This window comes from Tiliqua scincoides, chromosome 1, assembly GCF_035046505.1.
Source record: "Tiliqua scincoides isolate rTilSci1 chromosome 1, rTilSci1.hap2, whole genome shotgun sequence".
Taxonomy (NCBI): domain Eukaryota; kingdom Metazoa; phylum Chordata; class Lepidosauria; order Squamata; family Scincidae; genus Tiliqua; species Tiliqua scincoides.
In genome coordinates this window covers 220707505-220723159 of record NC_089821.1, presented here as the reverse complement: position 1 = coordinate 220723159, position 15655 = coordinate 220707505, and the positions used below count along the sequence as shown (strand labels likewise).

The window sequence follows — 15655 nt, the reverse complement described above, 5'->3', positions numbered from 1 at the left end:
ATAGGGAGAGCTACTGTTCCTGTTTTATACCACAGCTTTATGGAAGTAAGCCTGTTGAGAAGAAATATGACTACAGAATGGTTTTAGTGATAAAAATAGTGGGTCAGGGAAGGATTAGCAACCCCCCTGCCCATTCCTTCTTGGCTTTAAGTTTTCTGGCGTCCTCTTCCCTGCTTACAGTTGTGTGAGACAACTTGTGCTCTAAAGTATGGTATGTACGTCTTGCAACATTGTAATTCTCTTAAATACTTTGTTCTGGAAAATGTATCAGTTATGTTCAGAAAAGCTTTGATGACAAAGTGAGCAACGGCAAGTTGCCTCTGAATACACAATAAGCGATATTTCATGATTATTTATTTATTTGGAGACTATTTATCCCCTCACCGGTCTCACTGATAAGGGACGCTGAAGGTGACTGACTATAAACACAACAATAAAATGTATAAATATGATAGCAATCATTCAAGCCAACCCACAGTAAGTACCCAAACGAAAATCAACAGTGCATATACTCCAACCAGGGCTGGCCTATCCAGGAGACCATTTGCAGACAGTAGATTAGCCAGGGATGCCCACCTTCATCCACCCACTGCTCCTTCTTCCAGTTCTCCTCCTCCTCTTCCCTGGGCTGGAAAGAGGAAGAGAAGGTACAAAGCAGAAGAAGAAATGTGAAGGAAAACATGGTATATCACCCAGTAAAGAGGGGCAGCATTTGGCACACTGCCTCGGGGACCAGAATACTTTGGGTCGACCCTGAACCCAGTATCAAAAATGTAATATCTTGGAGTTTACCAAGTTGGAGGAGAGTGTGTTTGTGTATATACATGTGTGCACTCTTATTTGTTCACATGCTACATGCCCAGTAATCCTAGTCAGATAGTGTAGCAGTGCAATGCTACTTGGGAAGCAACCAGGGTTTAGAACTTTGGTGCCTGAGGGAGAGTGCTAAAAGCAGAAGCACTCTGAGGGTTTGAAAGTTAGAACTCGAGCAGCAAGGAGTCAGAGCAATGAATGAGACACAGCAGACATTCAGAGGGTTGATGCAGGGAGAGCTGAGCCAGAAATAGGACGGTATGAGATTGAGAGAGAAGTCCGTCCTTCTGGCTAGCTTCCTCAGACTTTTACTCATTCTCAAAACACATGATGCAAAGCTATGCAATAGGGGAAAGTACTGAAGGTTGCTGAAATCTGCACTGCTAAGAAACCTGCTGGCTCTGTCTTGACCGCAATACACATTCCTGAGATATGCGCTTCTTCATAACATCCTCTGTTTACAGGCTCTGGGCGAAGACTCAGCAACTGGCCCCGCTTTGGTGTGCCTGAGTGGGGGGGCAGCAGGTTTGCCTGCCTACCGGTTGCCATGTTACCAAGGCTAAGCTCAGCGCCTGTGCACATAAACACTACAAGATAGCAGTCCTTGGATCTTGAAATTGCTCTACCTCCACATCTCAAAGCAAATTGCAAATGGTCAGTCTCTGGTTTCCAGGGGAAATCTGTTCGTTTCCTCACTGTTCATAGTCACTGAAGTGGCAGATGACAATGCTAGAGATCTACAGAAAACTAAAAAAACAGGCACCAAATCCTTCAATCAGTAAGGGTAGGCTTTGCCTCACTCAATCCATCCTTCCTATAGAGTCCTGCTTCTTGTACAAGTGCATTTGATGAGTAGGTAGTACAGAGTTTTATGAGAGAAGTTTCAGGCATTTTCACCCACTTTTGCAGAGATAAGAATGAATGCTCTGACAAATAACCGGTGTACCTGTAGCCATGGGTGTACTGTGCATATCATTTGACTTCTTTTTTGTTTGTTTGTTTGTTTGTTTGTTCCAGAGTTGGTGATGTTGCTGGAATGGTGGTCGGGCACTACCTGTACCCTCTACACTGACCTACAGGATTACCAGAAGTATGGGAAAGAGAATGCCATCATAATCCTTAATCACAACTTTGAAATTGACTTTCTTTGTGGTTGGAACTTTTGTGAAAAATTTGGGACTTTAGGGGTGAGTTTTGATGAATATTTCAAATCAGTTAATCTGCACCATGACTTGTGCAGCAAATTCTGCAGTTTCATGCAGGATTTGCTACATAAGTTATGGTGCTGATTAATTGCTGCTTGTTTGATTTGAGTCTTATTATTCAGCCCAAATGTACATGTGACAGTATTTGTTTGGAGGAAAGATGATTTGCAGTGGTGCATGATAGTGCATGTCACAACTTGTGACCTTCCAAACAGCCATATATTGTGGCCTTCTAAGCATTTGACAACTTGTTTTTCAATTGTCTCAAGCAAGTGCAAAAACTTTTGTGTTGGATCCAGATCTGTTTTGCATAACGTTATTTTCCACTGTCACAAGAGGTGGAGAGGTGGGACTTTTGCTAGTTCCTCCTTGCCCTTGTGCCATGCACCGTCTTGTTTGCAAACCATAGAAGGAGTTCCGGCATCTACTGGTGCTGCTCTGCAGTTTGGGACTGCCAAGTTGTTCAAAGCTGAAGAAACCTTTTTGGTTATTAACTATATGGGGATAAAAACAATGGAAACGTCAGAATTAGAAGAATTGTATAACATCGTAGGTTTCAATAAAGCGTTCAGAAATTCAACCTTATTTCCCTTAGAAAAAAAATAAAGTGCATTTTTGAAGTATATACATTTTTAATGTGTTCTAGTATAGCTGGCAGCTGAATCCTAACTTGTGCTGGAACAGGCAGGCCAGTGGGCCTGCGTTGTATCCAGCACAAGTTTCAGGCAGCTAAATGTTCAGCCAGAACATTTAGAAACTGTAGAAACTTTTCCCCTTGCCCCAGGGAGAGCTACTGGAGTCCCAGTGGGGCCACTTAGATCTGCACCACCTCAGGTGGTGGCGCAAATCCGATCAACCTGGGACTGCCAGGGAATGGGGTTAGGATCCTGCATAAGTGCCAGATAGCCCCACCCACCTGCCTCAGGAACGCCCACTGCCTATGTTCCCCCCACCCTGAAACACCTCCCTCCTGCCTCCTGGCTGCCCTCCCCACACCTGCGCCAGGCTCTTGCGCCAGCTGAGTGTGGCTGATACAAGCTCACCCTCCCTGGAGCTCATGTCCGCCAGAGAAGGCAACTGCACCGTCCTTTCTCTCCCTGGAGTTGTGTAAAAGTGCTTGATGGCACTTTTGAAACACTCACAGGACTGCACAAGGGACTTACATCGGCCCAGGGTGCAGTTTGGATTGTATCCTAAATCACCTACAGTGAATCTTGAATCTCTTCAAGAAGAGGCTCGACAAGCACCTGTTGGAGATGCTCTAGGAGGATTTGAACTAGATGGCCTTGTTGGTCCCTTCCATGATTCTGTATCTTTCTACATAAAAAACTGAGAACACTCTCCCTGTATGGAGAAAGCTAGAAGAATCCTAGGCTTGAACCTTTCTCCTTACTGTGCAGTTGCAGAAGTGCTAGAAAGGCTGGGTTTATTTAGTGGTTCAGCGTAGGGCAATGCAGTGGAAACACCAGAATTCTTAATATAATTATTCCCCATAATAATTACCCCATAATTCTTAATATATGGCCCACCGCTTTATGTATTCCGTGAGAGCTACACAGGGCATGTTCTATTCTTGTCTTGATGATGATGGGGGAAAAAGCAAACTGAAATGCAGAATTGTCAGCTCATTTGTGTATCTTTATGGTCTAGGTTTAGGATACTTTGAGGCTGCAAGTTAGGAGTCTATAATAAATCTTAATTGTAAGTCTTCTGAAGTTTATGCGTAAAACTGAAGCCATTATAGCGGAAGTTCTCTTGAGACTTGAAATGGAGGTTTGTTGCTGTTTTTATTTGGTACAGAAATTAAGGCAGGCTCCTAAGTTTAAAATGCCCTTCCTTTTTGAGCATAAGTGAATTTGGAAGCATCTTGTCTGCTCTTTCTAAATTTTAGAACAATGGTATGATGTTTCAGTCACTATAGTCTGTTCCATGATTCAGGGATTTTTTTTTGCCGGCAACAAACTGATGCATGCACAGCCTTACACCTTTAAGCAGGTCTTCAAGTTCAAAGGGATGTGTGCTCTGTTCTCTTGCCTTTATGAAAAAACAAGGCTGTAACTCAGAGATTCTCAAACTGTTAGGTTGCAACCCAACAGTTTGTGTAATGCTTCTCCCGTCCCTTTAAAGGGCAGGGAAAGAGGAGAGGCAGGGAAGCGATCCCAGGATTGCAAGGAGGTGCATTCATTTGCTCAGTGAGGGCTGCTGGAGGCTGCAGAGGGTGCAGGGAGCCCAGCGCAGCCCTCCACAGGGCTTCCCAAGGCTTGGAATCTTGAAACAGCAATCGCAAAGCACTTCCTGTTTGCAGGAGGTGCATTGTAGTTGCTCCATTTCAAGATTACAAGTCTCGGGGAGCCCTGCGGAGGGCTCCCTGCAACCTCCAACAGCCTGCACTGAGACAAGTAAATGAAAGCACTCCCCCTGCACCCCCTTTAGGGATGTGATCCTGGGGATTGCTTCCCTGCCCTTGACCCTCCCCCTCAAAGAGTTACTGAGGGAGTAAAGCTCCCTCAAAGTTTGAGAACCACTGATGTAACTGATGGCATGCCCAGGCTCTATCAGTGCACTAGATCATGTTGGGAATTTCACAGTGAAGGGTACACTTACAGGAGAAATTCTTCATGTTCCTGATTTGAGGATGCTCATGACTGCTGAGTGCATGTGATGATTATGCTTTTGCATTTAGCTTAATTGTTTTCAGGTCTCTTTTTTTTATGAAGAAGAAGTGTGAAAGCAGAAGCTAGATCAATCCAGTAATCTCTTAATCCAGTAATCAAAGCAAAAAAAAGGGCAAGCATAGCATTGAAGTAATAGCATTAAATAGCCCAGCGTGAGCTTTGGGGTTGGAATGTCTGATATATTAGCCTGCTCACCTCCTGTTTGCTGCTTTTTGTGTATTACAACATTGACCACAAGAGCTCGCCCTCCCCCGTGTTCAACTGACTCCTATGATCCAAAATGTTACATTGAAGTATTGTTGAGAGTAGATAAAAGCTTATCGGTCTTTTGTGAAAAAAAGGTGCGGTGAAAACTCTGGGGCTTACATGACCCCTCTCCACTTAACCAGGTTTTACAAGTTATAAAAAACAGGTTCAAGCCCTCCCCTTTGCGCATTTGCCAGGTCATGGATTGGAAGCATTTGGAGCTTCACGAAGGGCTCACCTGCTCACCTTATTGTAGGTGTGGATGCCAGGGCCACAACCCTGGTGCAGCATAAGTATAATAGATATCTTACCCAGCAAGACATGTCAAGATGTGTTATATTTTCTCCTTGCCAAATTTTGCCCTGCCCCCCATGTGTGTTGCCTTGTAAAACGAGTTGTGTCTTATTTTATCCTTGGCAATTTTCCTTTTGTTGTCTTCGTATGTTATACCACCTTTTCCTGGTTTAACGCACCTGGTCTTGGTAATCCACTCCCTCCTGAATAAACCACATCTCTCAGACCATTGCATTTTGCTATTGTTTGGTTTTCAAGAAACGCTTGGTTTTTGGGGATCCTTCTCCCAACTGAGAGAGGTTTTTCTCAAGCAGCCTTCTCCTGTTGGCCATTCACGTCTGCCATATGGTGGCAGAGATCTATCTTTTCCGGTTATTCTCCGTTTGTCCCCATTTAATAATAATAATAATAATAATAATAAATAATACAGGTATTTATATACCGCCTTCCTTGGTCTTTATTCAAGACTTTATTCAAGGCGGTTTACATAGGCAGGCTTATTAAATCCCCGTAGGGATTTTTACAATTTGAAAGAATGTTCTATCTTACAAGAACCACAACATTCAGGTGTTCCTTTCTTGAGCTGGTTTCACATTCTGGCCTCCATCCTCCCACACTCAGAGCAGATGGAATAACTCGGCTCAGCTTGTCAGCTGCTTCAAGGTCGCATGGTGCCGGTGGCCTCGAACTGGCGACCTTGTGGATGTTATCTTCAGGCAGACGGAGGCTCTACCCTCTAGACCAGACCTCCTGCCTTTAAAGGGTGAAATAGGAGCAGGGAGGAGGGTGCTAGTTGCTAACCACTTAATACTGAGCTCAGTCTCTCTCTTCCCCTCCCCAATCTTCCTGTCTGCAGAGGCATGAGGCTGAAGTGCTTCATAAAGGCTAGGAAACATGGGTGTGCTCACTCTGTACAAGCAGCTTTTATTTTTACTTGGTGCTGAAAAATTTCTCACAATTTCCATTTTGACAATTCAATAACTTACTAACAAACTGGAAGCTGACAAATGAGAGTGAAAGGAGAGAAACAACAAAGAGCATCTTGAAACAGAATTCTCATGTTACAGTTAACTCACTGCATTTGTTTCGGTACAGAAAGAAATAAGAAATTAAGAATGCAGGTGATGATTTAGGATTAAACAGTAGGATTTAGGTTCTTCTGGATGGTCACATTGTATCAGCATATAGCTGCTTTGCGAGTTAATAGCAGTTGGAGTAGCAGAGGTGAAATGGCCCTGGGAGAAAGGGTCAGTTCATAGAATCATAGAGTTGGAAGGGACCTTATAGATCAGTAGTGGCACCAACTCAGTAGTGGCACCAACGTTATGGAACTCCCTTCCCCTTGACTTGAGAACTTTTCGGCGAGGCCTGAAGACCTTTTTGTTTAAACAAGCCTTCTGAGTTCATGGTTTTTTTAACAACTTTTTAATATCTTTTAGTATTTTTACAGGCCTGATTCCTCTATGATTTGCTGCGTTTTGCTCTTTTTATCTGACTTTTTATCTGACTATTGTTTTTATGGTATGTGTTTTAATATGTTTAATACATTTTAATGTATTTTTATTCGCTGTTAAATTATGTTTTAAATCTGTTTTTAACATGTTGTAAGCCACCCTGGATCTCTTTCGGGGAGAAGGGTGGGATATAAATAAAGTTTTTTATTATCATCATCATCATCATCATCATCATCTAGCCCAACCCCCTGCCTGTAGCAGGAAATTCTCTTAGACTTAGAGCATCTTCGACAGGTGCTTTTCAAGCCTCTGCTTGAAGATCTCCAGTGAGGGAGAGTCCACCATCTCCCTTAGCAATCTGTTCCACTGCCATCAGGAATTTTTTTCCTGATGTGCAGTATGAATCTCTTCCCGTGCAGTTTGTACCATTGGATCTACTTTCAAAGGCGGTTGAGAACAAATTTGTCCCTTCTTCCATATGACAGCCCTGTATTTGAAGAGCACTATCATATCCCCTCTCAGCCTTCTCTTCTGCTAGCTGGACATACCAAGTTCCCTCAACCTTTCCCTCAATCCCTTCCTTCCCTGTGTGTGGTAGTCCCAAAGTTGACTCTCCCTTCTCCTTTCCTACCCCCATGGCTGCTTGTTGTTAGAGGCAATTCTGGAATTAAGCATGTTTCTTTAAAATTCAGTTTTCATACATCTAGTTTAGTCATTACTATCAAGTAAACACATATAGGATCAGTCTGTTAGGTTGGATCATGCCCATTCTTGTAAATAAATGCAGGAATCACATGAAAAGAACCCAGAGGATAGAAAGTTCAAGAAGTATATAAGCATCTGCTGCATGTTTTTGGGTAAACTGGGTTTTAATGGGCCATCTTCTCCTGAATCATTGTTTTGTCTAAGAAGTACATGGATATGCATTCAGATAAGTAACTTATCTGTGGCAACATCTGGGAGCAATATCATGGATTTTATAAGGGCTTCTTATAAGAAAATAGTTCATAGTTTTGCAAGTCTCTTTGGTATGTAAGAAAGCTAAGTAGATTTTCTTTTCAAGATACGTTTGAAAGTTCTTATTTAACTACAGCATCAAGGACCACATAAAACAATGCCAATAAAGTGATTTTTGGAAATTGTAAATTTGTGCAAGTTTATTTCTGATAGATGTGAAAAGTAAATTATTATTAGATATGTTGAAGTTTTAAAACACTGATTCCTTGTTTGAACAAATGCAGTAAATGTTGTATTGAATATTGACCATAGAGGACACATTGTCTTGGCATTCTGAGTAGTAAGCAAACCTAGTTGAACTGCAAAATTTTCTGCTGGAAATGAATATCCATGCAGGTCTGAAAAAGTGGGCCAACTTCATGAATACACTAAATGCATACTCTTTTATTCTTGCAAATTTGCTCAACTCTTTGGCCTTTCAAAGACATTACTAATACATAAGAATAATTAAATCCAAACTTATAAGCGTATATGCTTTTAATGCACACTGAATTCTTACTTGAACCATTATTCTCCTGGAAAAGTTCCATTTTCTCCAGTTAGAGGCATGAACATATAGAATAAGAGTACGGGTATCTTATCAGTTCTTGTGATTTTTGTGTTTGATTCCCCCCGCCCCCTTCACAGTTCATAGAAATATTTGCTTCTAAGGCTACCTAATCTGTTTTTGCCTGTTCATTTGTTGTAGAGTTCTAAAGCACTTGCAAAGAAGGAACTTTCTTATATGCCGATCATTGGTTGGATGTGGTATTTCCTTGAGATCGTCTTCTGCAAGCGCAAATGGGAGGAGGACCGGAAAACAGTCATGCAAGGCCTGCTTAATCTCCGAGACTATCCGGAAAAGTTCTGGGTAAACACTGGCATGACAGTAGCACTGTAATCACTATGGCATTTTTCTGAGGCACAAAATTGTTTTTTAAAAAAACCTTGTGAATCTGGAACATGGTATGTTTTATAAATGTCAAGAGTCAATAAGAAAAGTCAGCATATTTGTTTCTTTTCCATTTTAAAGGGCAAAAGCAAATGAAATGTTTGGAAATGGGGATTATGTATTAGCCTCTGAAGGTTGTGGCGTGAATGGATTCAGAATAGTTGAAACTCAAGAGCATTGCAAAAAGAGACCCAAGTATTGCATGTGTGTCAACAAAGTATGGTATACTCAAAGTCCCATCTCTGATTCTCCACACTTTACACCCTTTACTCCTTTAGTACCTTTGCCCACTTTGTGTTAGAAATGTGTGTTTCCATGATTTGAGATTCATGATTGTATTTTCATTACTTGGGACTTTTGTCAAACTGAAATTGGATTTCCTTTCTTCTGTGCAGTGGCATACCTGGGGGGGAAGTCCTGCAGGTGCAAGTGCTTCCAAGTGACATGGCTGGAGGGGGCAGCACCACCCCCCTGCCATGTCACACTGAGGGCTACCCACACCTACTGCCTCCTTGTCCAGAAGCCTCTCTGGCCCTCAGAAGACCTCTGGAGGTCACATAACCACCACTGCTGCTGTGAATATTAATTTTTATAATCAATAAAAATTGGCTTAGGATAGTTTTCAGTGAAGTTTGCTGCACTTAACCCACTATAAATTCCTTCACATGAGACCAGAGGGACCTGTAATTTGCTATAGACAGGAATGATTGGAACCTGAGGGCTGATTGACAGTTCTATTCAAAAGTTAGTCATGACTGCCAAACTGTGGATGCAGCCTAAAAGAAAGGTGAATGCTTGAATCGAATTGAAACGTAGAGGTAGATGGCTGTTGGGAATATCATCTAATGCAGTGGTCTTCTTCATGCCACAACCCAAACAAACAAACAAAAAAAAGTATGAGACTTTGGACCCATTGCTGATTCCGCCCCCTTCCTGGGACCCAATCTACCCCTACCCCATTTCTCCTTACTACTTCTGTCTTCACAACAACATTATGAAGTAGCAACCTGAGCAGGGCCAGTCTTAGGAGCTGCAGAGCGTGACAGCAAGAAGAGACTGTTCAGGATTAAATCAAGAACTCAGATTTGATAGGGCAGCACTATTATTGGATTTGACCTCTTGTGTAGGCTTTGAAAGGTTGCTGCGACCGCCCAAATGAGGCTTTGCAACCCCATTGGGGTTGTGACCCACAGTTTGAAGAACAGTGATCTGATGTAAAAGTCAGTATGCCCTGTGTGCTGCTGTTCCCTCAAATGTCTCTTCTGCCTACTTTCAGGGATCCCTTTCCAAATCAACTCATTTGCTAATGAACACCTACATGCCTGTTGCAGAAATTCTGCATTTTAGAGGCTTCTGCAGCATGTTCTAAGGCAACAGTGGCCTGTCAGTTGCATCTGGTTCTTGCCGTTGCTTTATCCAGTCCCTCTCACTCTGCATCTCAAGCCATGCTGCCAGTTTTCAGTCGACCAACACTTTTTCCAGTGGGCAAGCTCTCATTTCCAGCTCAGAGGAATGCTTGCCAGTTGCTTTACATACTATTTTTGAGTGGGACAATACAGGTACCCTGGCAGATTCATATGGGAAGTGGCCCTGGCTATGGGAAAAGCACCACCCTTTGTTGTTGCAGAGGCCTATGAGTTGGTCTCCTACTTCTTGATGGACAGTCTCCTATAGAGGGCTGTGTAAATTTTCTATGCAACCTGGCACTCCTTACTTTCAGCACTTAGGTTTTCTGTGATTTAATGCTTAAACCATTAAGAGTCAGGTATGCTTTTGTGATTTATCTGCAGTGTTTCATCAGTGTATGTGGATCAGCAGTGGTCATTTGTTTCCCTCTGTGTGGAATATCCACCAGCATGTAATAAAGCATAACAATTTGTTGCAGTTGTGCGTGTCAATTTATCTTCCTTATCAACCTTTTTTTTGTCCTTTCCCCCCCAGTTTATGATTCAGTGTGAAGGCACAAGGTTCACAGAGCAAAAACACCAAATCAGCATGCAGGTAGCTGAAACCAAAGGCCTGCCCAAGCTCAAGCATCATCTGTTGCCACGGACAAAGGGATTTGCTGTCACTGTCCAGTGTTTGAGAAATGTAGGTAAGGAATGATAAAATGGAACAAATTCTAAGGCATTATTTTAAATATTGACCCGTGATGGTTTCCATGTAATGCCACCTCTTGCTTTTCTCCGTATCCTTCCCTTTTTTGTCTTGATGTATTCCCTTAGGGCGCAATCCTAATCCCTTATGTCATAGCAGTGCCAATGGGACATGTGCTGCATCCTGCAGTTGGGTGTCACTCACGGAGGCCTCCTCAAAGTAAGGGAATGTTTGTTCCCTTACCTGAACAAACTGAGCTGAGTTGCCCTTCTGTCAGTGCTGGAAAGCACTGACACAAGGGGTTAGGATTGCGCCCTTAATCGTTATTCTTAGCTAAAATGAAGTCGAAGCATATAAAGCTCCTTTGCTCACTTTTATCCTTGTTTACCCTTGCCTCTTCCTTTCCTGTGTCTTCCCACTATAAATCAGGATTATAAACTTCCTGAAATAGGGGCCTGTCTCTTTGCTTGTGAGCTTCTGGAAGTGCCATGCATACTGAAGATGCTAAAATAAGTCACATGTGTTAGCCTGCAGCAACTTCCTTTGCTGTTGATGGAACACAGCAATGAAAATGTGTTTACCTGTGATGCAGTTACTTATTGAAAGAGATCTCTTATCTATATTTGCAACAATAATGCAGTAAAGAACCCCCGGGGATGTGTGAACGAACATTATTTTATAGTGCAATCCTAGGCGTGCCTTCCCAGAAGTAAGCACCATTAAATTCAATGGGACTTACTCCCAGGGAAGTGTGTATAGGATTGTAACTTTAGCCTTATTTTAGATTTTGTACATGGGTTTTTTTGTACAAAAGGAATCTTCAAAGAGTCTGCTGTGGATGGCAGATTGAGGTTACCCATATTAATGTAAATTGGTAGATTTTTGGACATGTAGCTAAGAGACCTTACTCTTGTGGGGGCAAAGTATATTTTCTTGCAGTGTTCAAATCTGGTCTGCTGTGACCTTTATGGAACATCTGGGGTAAAAAATAAACTTCTTTGAAAGACGCTCACAGATGTCCAACGGAAGACTTTAAGCTAGTTTCAGTTTATATCTATTGCCATGTACGAATAAGTAAAGGCCTCTGAGTCAGGAACTTGTTTTGCTATATGAAACGCTGTGAATTCTGGATTGATTAATAAATAGTGCAATGCTGCATGTAATTTTTTATGCTGACAGTTCTATTAAGGAGTAATCATTTGGAAAACTGAATGCCTGGTAATTAGCTAGTTCTCTCTGATCACAGGCACAAAATAATACAATAACTCTTTTATTCCTTTGGTGTGCAATATTCCCCAATCAAAATGTATGAGAAAAGTACAATAAATAAATGGGCTAATATTTAGTGAGTCTAATTAGATGCCTGGCAGAAATAGCGCATCACTTGATATGCAAGCTTTTTTGGTTATTTTAGTTATCTTTTCCTGACCTGAACTGTGTGTGTGTGTGTGTGTGTCTGTCTGTCTGTCTGTCTGTCTGTCTGTCTGTCTGTCTGTCTGTGTTTTACTTCAGATTCAGATTTTATTTTTTTCCTAGTGGTATGATTTTGTTTTCAGCCCCCTTTCTAAGGGAGGAGGGCTTGAGGGCCCTCTCCTGTCCTCAATCTTTATGCTGTACAATACTTGGTGCCTGTTTTAAACTCAGAGATTCCTGGGATGTGGGTGTTCTTGTTAGACAAAGTTTAAGCCCACTAAATTATATCACAGATTGTGACTCTGGCGGTGCATCCCTAAACAAGGCTCACCATGTCTGGAGGATGTGGGCAAACAGCTTGTTCAGCTAAAACGCTGCGTTCTGTCAGTCTGTTCCCAAGTTTGTTGGAGAGCTTCCATGTTGGTTCAGTTTCTCAATGCAGAGAATGACAGCTCTGTCCTTCCCAATTTTCAAGACAGTTAGGTAGTGCCAGAGTTTGGAGGGAAACACACCTGCATCTGGTTTCTAAGTCACTTCAAGTGCTAACGTTTTGGGTCATTGTTCTCTATATGGTGCTTCCTGCAATGTGTTTTCCTACACCTGCCCCAAAAAGATCCCCACCCCATTTTTGATTTGGTGAGAAACAGGTGTGGCTTTTGGTCCTGTCTTTGTGTTTCAAAAACCTTTTGCACACAATGTTTCTTCAATGCATTTTTATTTGTGTGCCGGAATCTATTTACAAGCTGGGCAAGTGAAAGGTAAATGACTCATGATATTTACTTCAGCTGTGCCAAGCAAGGAAATGCCGCCTGCAGTTTCTGACCTGAATGAAATGTTTACCAATAATCCCGCTAAGTTGAAGGATTGTAATTTGATGGCAAGGAGGCCTTTGGAGTCGGAATGATACAAACTGACAGGCTGAACTGAGGATTGACTTCCCATCATCAGTGCTTGGTATTGGCAACTGAGCAAGGACCACTACTCTTTCTTTGCAGAGGGCCATTTTAACTGATTTCCCTGGCTCTCTAATTCGATTTGTCAGTTCATCTTGCACTGAGGCCTTGCATGTTTGCAGCAGTTATTGGATTATGCATCACAGCTAGAAAGTGAAAGCACAACCTCTAGAGGCCATTTTCATTTCCATTTTACTTGTGGCATTTTACATTTGGTACATTTCCTGAGTAGCAATTCTTGTTTTTTTTTGTTTTCTTAATGTTGGTTCAGGCTCTGGGGTCTCAGAATAAGGTTATAAACTCTCAGGTACTTTTAACAGAATATTTTTTTCCTTCTCCTTCCCTCTTCCATCAGGCAGCTATCAAACTCCATGTGCCTGAGAGAGTGTCCTTGTAACCAAGAATGCTGCTTTCACAAATGCAACTTTAAAAGGGGTTTGAACAGATTTATGAAGGAAAAGTCCATCGCAGGTTACAATCATGATATATAGATGCATATATGCATCCTCCTGGTTTTCAAAGTAGACTACCTCAGAATGCCAGATGCAAGGGAGTGACAACAGGACATGGATCTCTTGTTGTCTTGTGTTCTCCCTGAGAGATCTGATGAGCCACTGTGAAATACGGGAAACTGGACTAGATGGGTCCTTGGCCTGAAGCAGCAGGTCTCTTCTTATGTACCAGTTTAAAATAACTGGAATATTTACTAGTATTTACCCATGGGGGCCTTGGACAAGAATAGGTCCTCAGTTTGGCTGTACTGGTCGTAAGAGGTGACTAAACAGCCACCAGGTAGATGAGGCTTATCAGCCAGGGAAGGCAGCTCATCTGAGAGAAGGAAAACTCTGATCCCAAACCTCCACTGCCTTGGGGCTACATCCAGTTATGGAAAAGGCTTCAGGAAACAACCTCGAGGCAAAATCCGGAGCCGGAGTCCCTGAGGCAGTTCACGGCTGTATACAGTCACGCTCTGGCAACTCCTGCGACGCCACTGGAACCAACTGTACTGGCTTCTGCCTTCCCATTGGACCATTTCAGCAAAGTGGAGAGGGGGGATTTGCTGCATGGGTAACAGTCTATCCTCCATATCTACATTACCCAGGCTTCGCCCACTGGAGAGGACGCTCTGTTCCAGAATCACAATTCAGAGCGCAATACCATAGTCTTCTGAGACTGAAGGACACCTACAAGATTTACTAGTATTCTAATGTTTACACAACTAGGCACTTCTTCTCATGTAGACTGGCATACTGAGTACAGGAAAGGGCTCCATATTTTTCCAGGCTTTCGGCAGAAGGCAGAAACAGCCACAACTGTGATGACTTGGGCATACAGTTGAACACTGCTCTTCACCTTGTCCACCAACTATGCTAAGGAAACCCATAGCCGTCCTGAGTGAGCATGACAGGAAGGAAGAGGTGGCAGTGAATGCAGTTCACTGATTGTCTTTCCTGTCAAAGTGTAACAGACGGATAGCTTTGGTTCAGGCAAAATAATTGACTTTTGCCTGGTTAAGGGGAGGGAAATGGAAACGTAAGTGCACTTCTTCGTCCAGCACTCCTGCCATAAAAAATTAGAGATTTAGGATAATTAAGGTTTTGAACACATGTATAGTTGGCATCCTTCAGTCTTGGAAGACTATGGTGTCACGCTCTGAATAGTGGTTCTGGAACAGAGTGTCCTCTCCAGTGCATGAAGCCAGGGTAAAGCAGGTTTGGAGGATAGGCTGTTACCCATGCAGCAAATCCCCCCTCTCCACGTCGCTGAAATGGTCCAATGGAAAGGCAGAGGCCAATATGGTTGGTTCCGGTGGCGTCGCAGGAGTTGCCAGAACGTGACTGTGTTCAGCCATGAACTACCTCAGGGACTCCGGCTCCAGATTTTGCCTCGAGGTTGACTCCTGAAGCCTTTTCCATAACTGGATGTAGCCACAAGGCAGTGGAGGTTTGGGATCAGAGTTTTCCTTCTCTCAGATGAGCTGCCTTCCCAGGCTGACGAGTCCCATCTACCCGGCGGCTGTTTAGTCGCCTCTTACGACAAGTACAGCCAAACTGAGGGCCTATTCTTATCCCCAGCCCCCAGGGGAAGAACACATGTAAGACTCTACATCATGTAAAATGGCAAATCTTAAACGGAAGCAGTCTTTTTCAGCTGAAAACACAGGACTTGGTTGTGCACCTCCTACTTGGTTCACCCAAGCTTCTGCTTTTCATCCATCTGCCGCTTCCTACTTTCTGGCCTTGAAATTGGGAGCCTAGCATCCAAGGCAAAGGTATATTGCTTGCATGCTGAGCACAACGCCAGAGCAGCGCAGGTTCCCTGTAATGGCTTCATCTGTTTCTGAAAACTTGGGCAAAATGGCCGCGATTGACGTATACACTGCTTATTCTGCTTCTGCTGCAGAGGGAAGGACACAATGATTGAATCTCCACCTAGGAGTTCAGGCAAGATGGCAGCAGTCTGTGTCTTCATGTTGGAGCCTACTGCACCACTAACTTGAATTTTAGGGGCTACTCACCTTCAAGGCAGAAAAAGTTTGCAAGGTGGATGCCCAGCC

At 43.0% G+C, this 15655-nt stretch overlaps 1 protein-coding gene across 1 annotated transcript in view; it reads left to right on the top strand.

The window, feature by feature from the left end:
* AGPAT4 (1-acylglycerol-3-phosphate O-acyltransferase 4) overlaps window positions 1-15655 on the top strand; it is a 79161-nt gene that overhangs the window by 43422 nt on the left and 20084 nt on the right. Inside the window, exons 3-5 of the mRNA XM_066611352.1 lie at window positions 1831-2000; window positions 8393-8554; window positions 10577-10730. Of these exons, the coding sequence (XP_066467449.1) occupies window positions 1831-2000; window positions 8393-8554; window positions 10577-10730 (486 nt within the window). The remainder of the gene's footprint in view (window positions 1-1830; window positions 2001-8392; window positions 8555-10576; window positions 10731-15655) is intronic.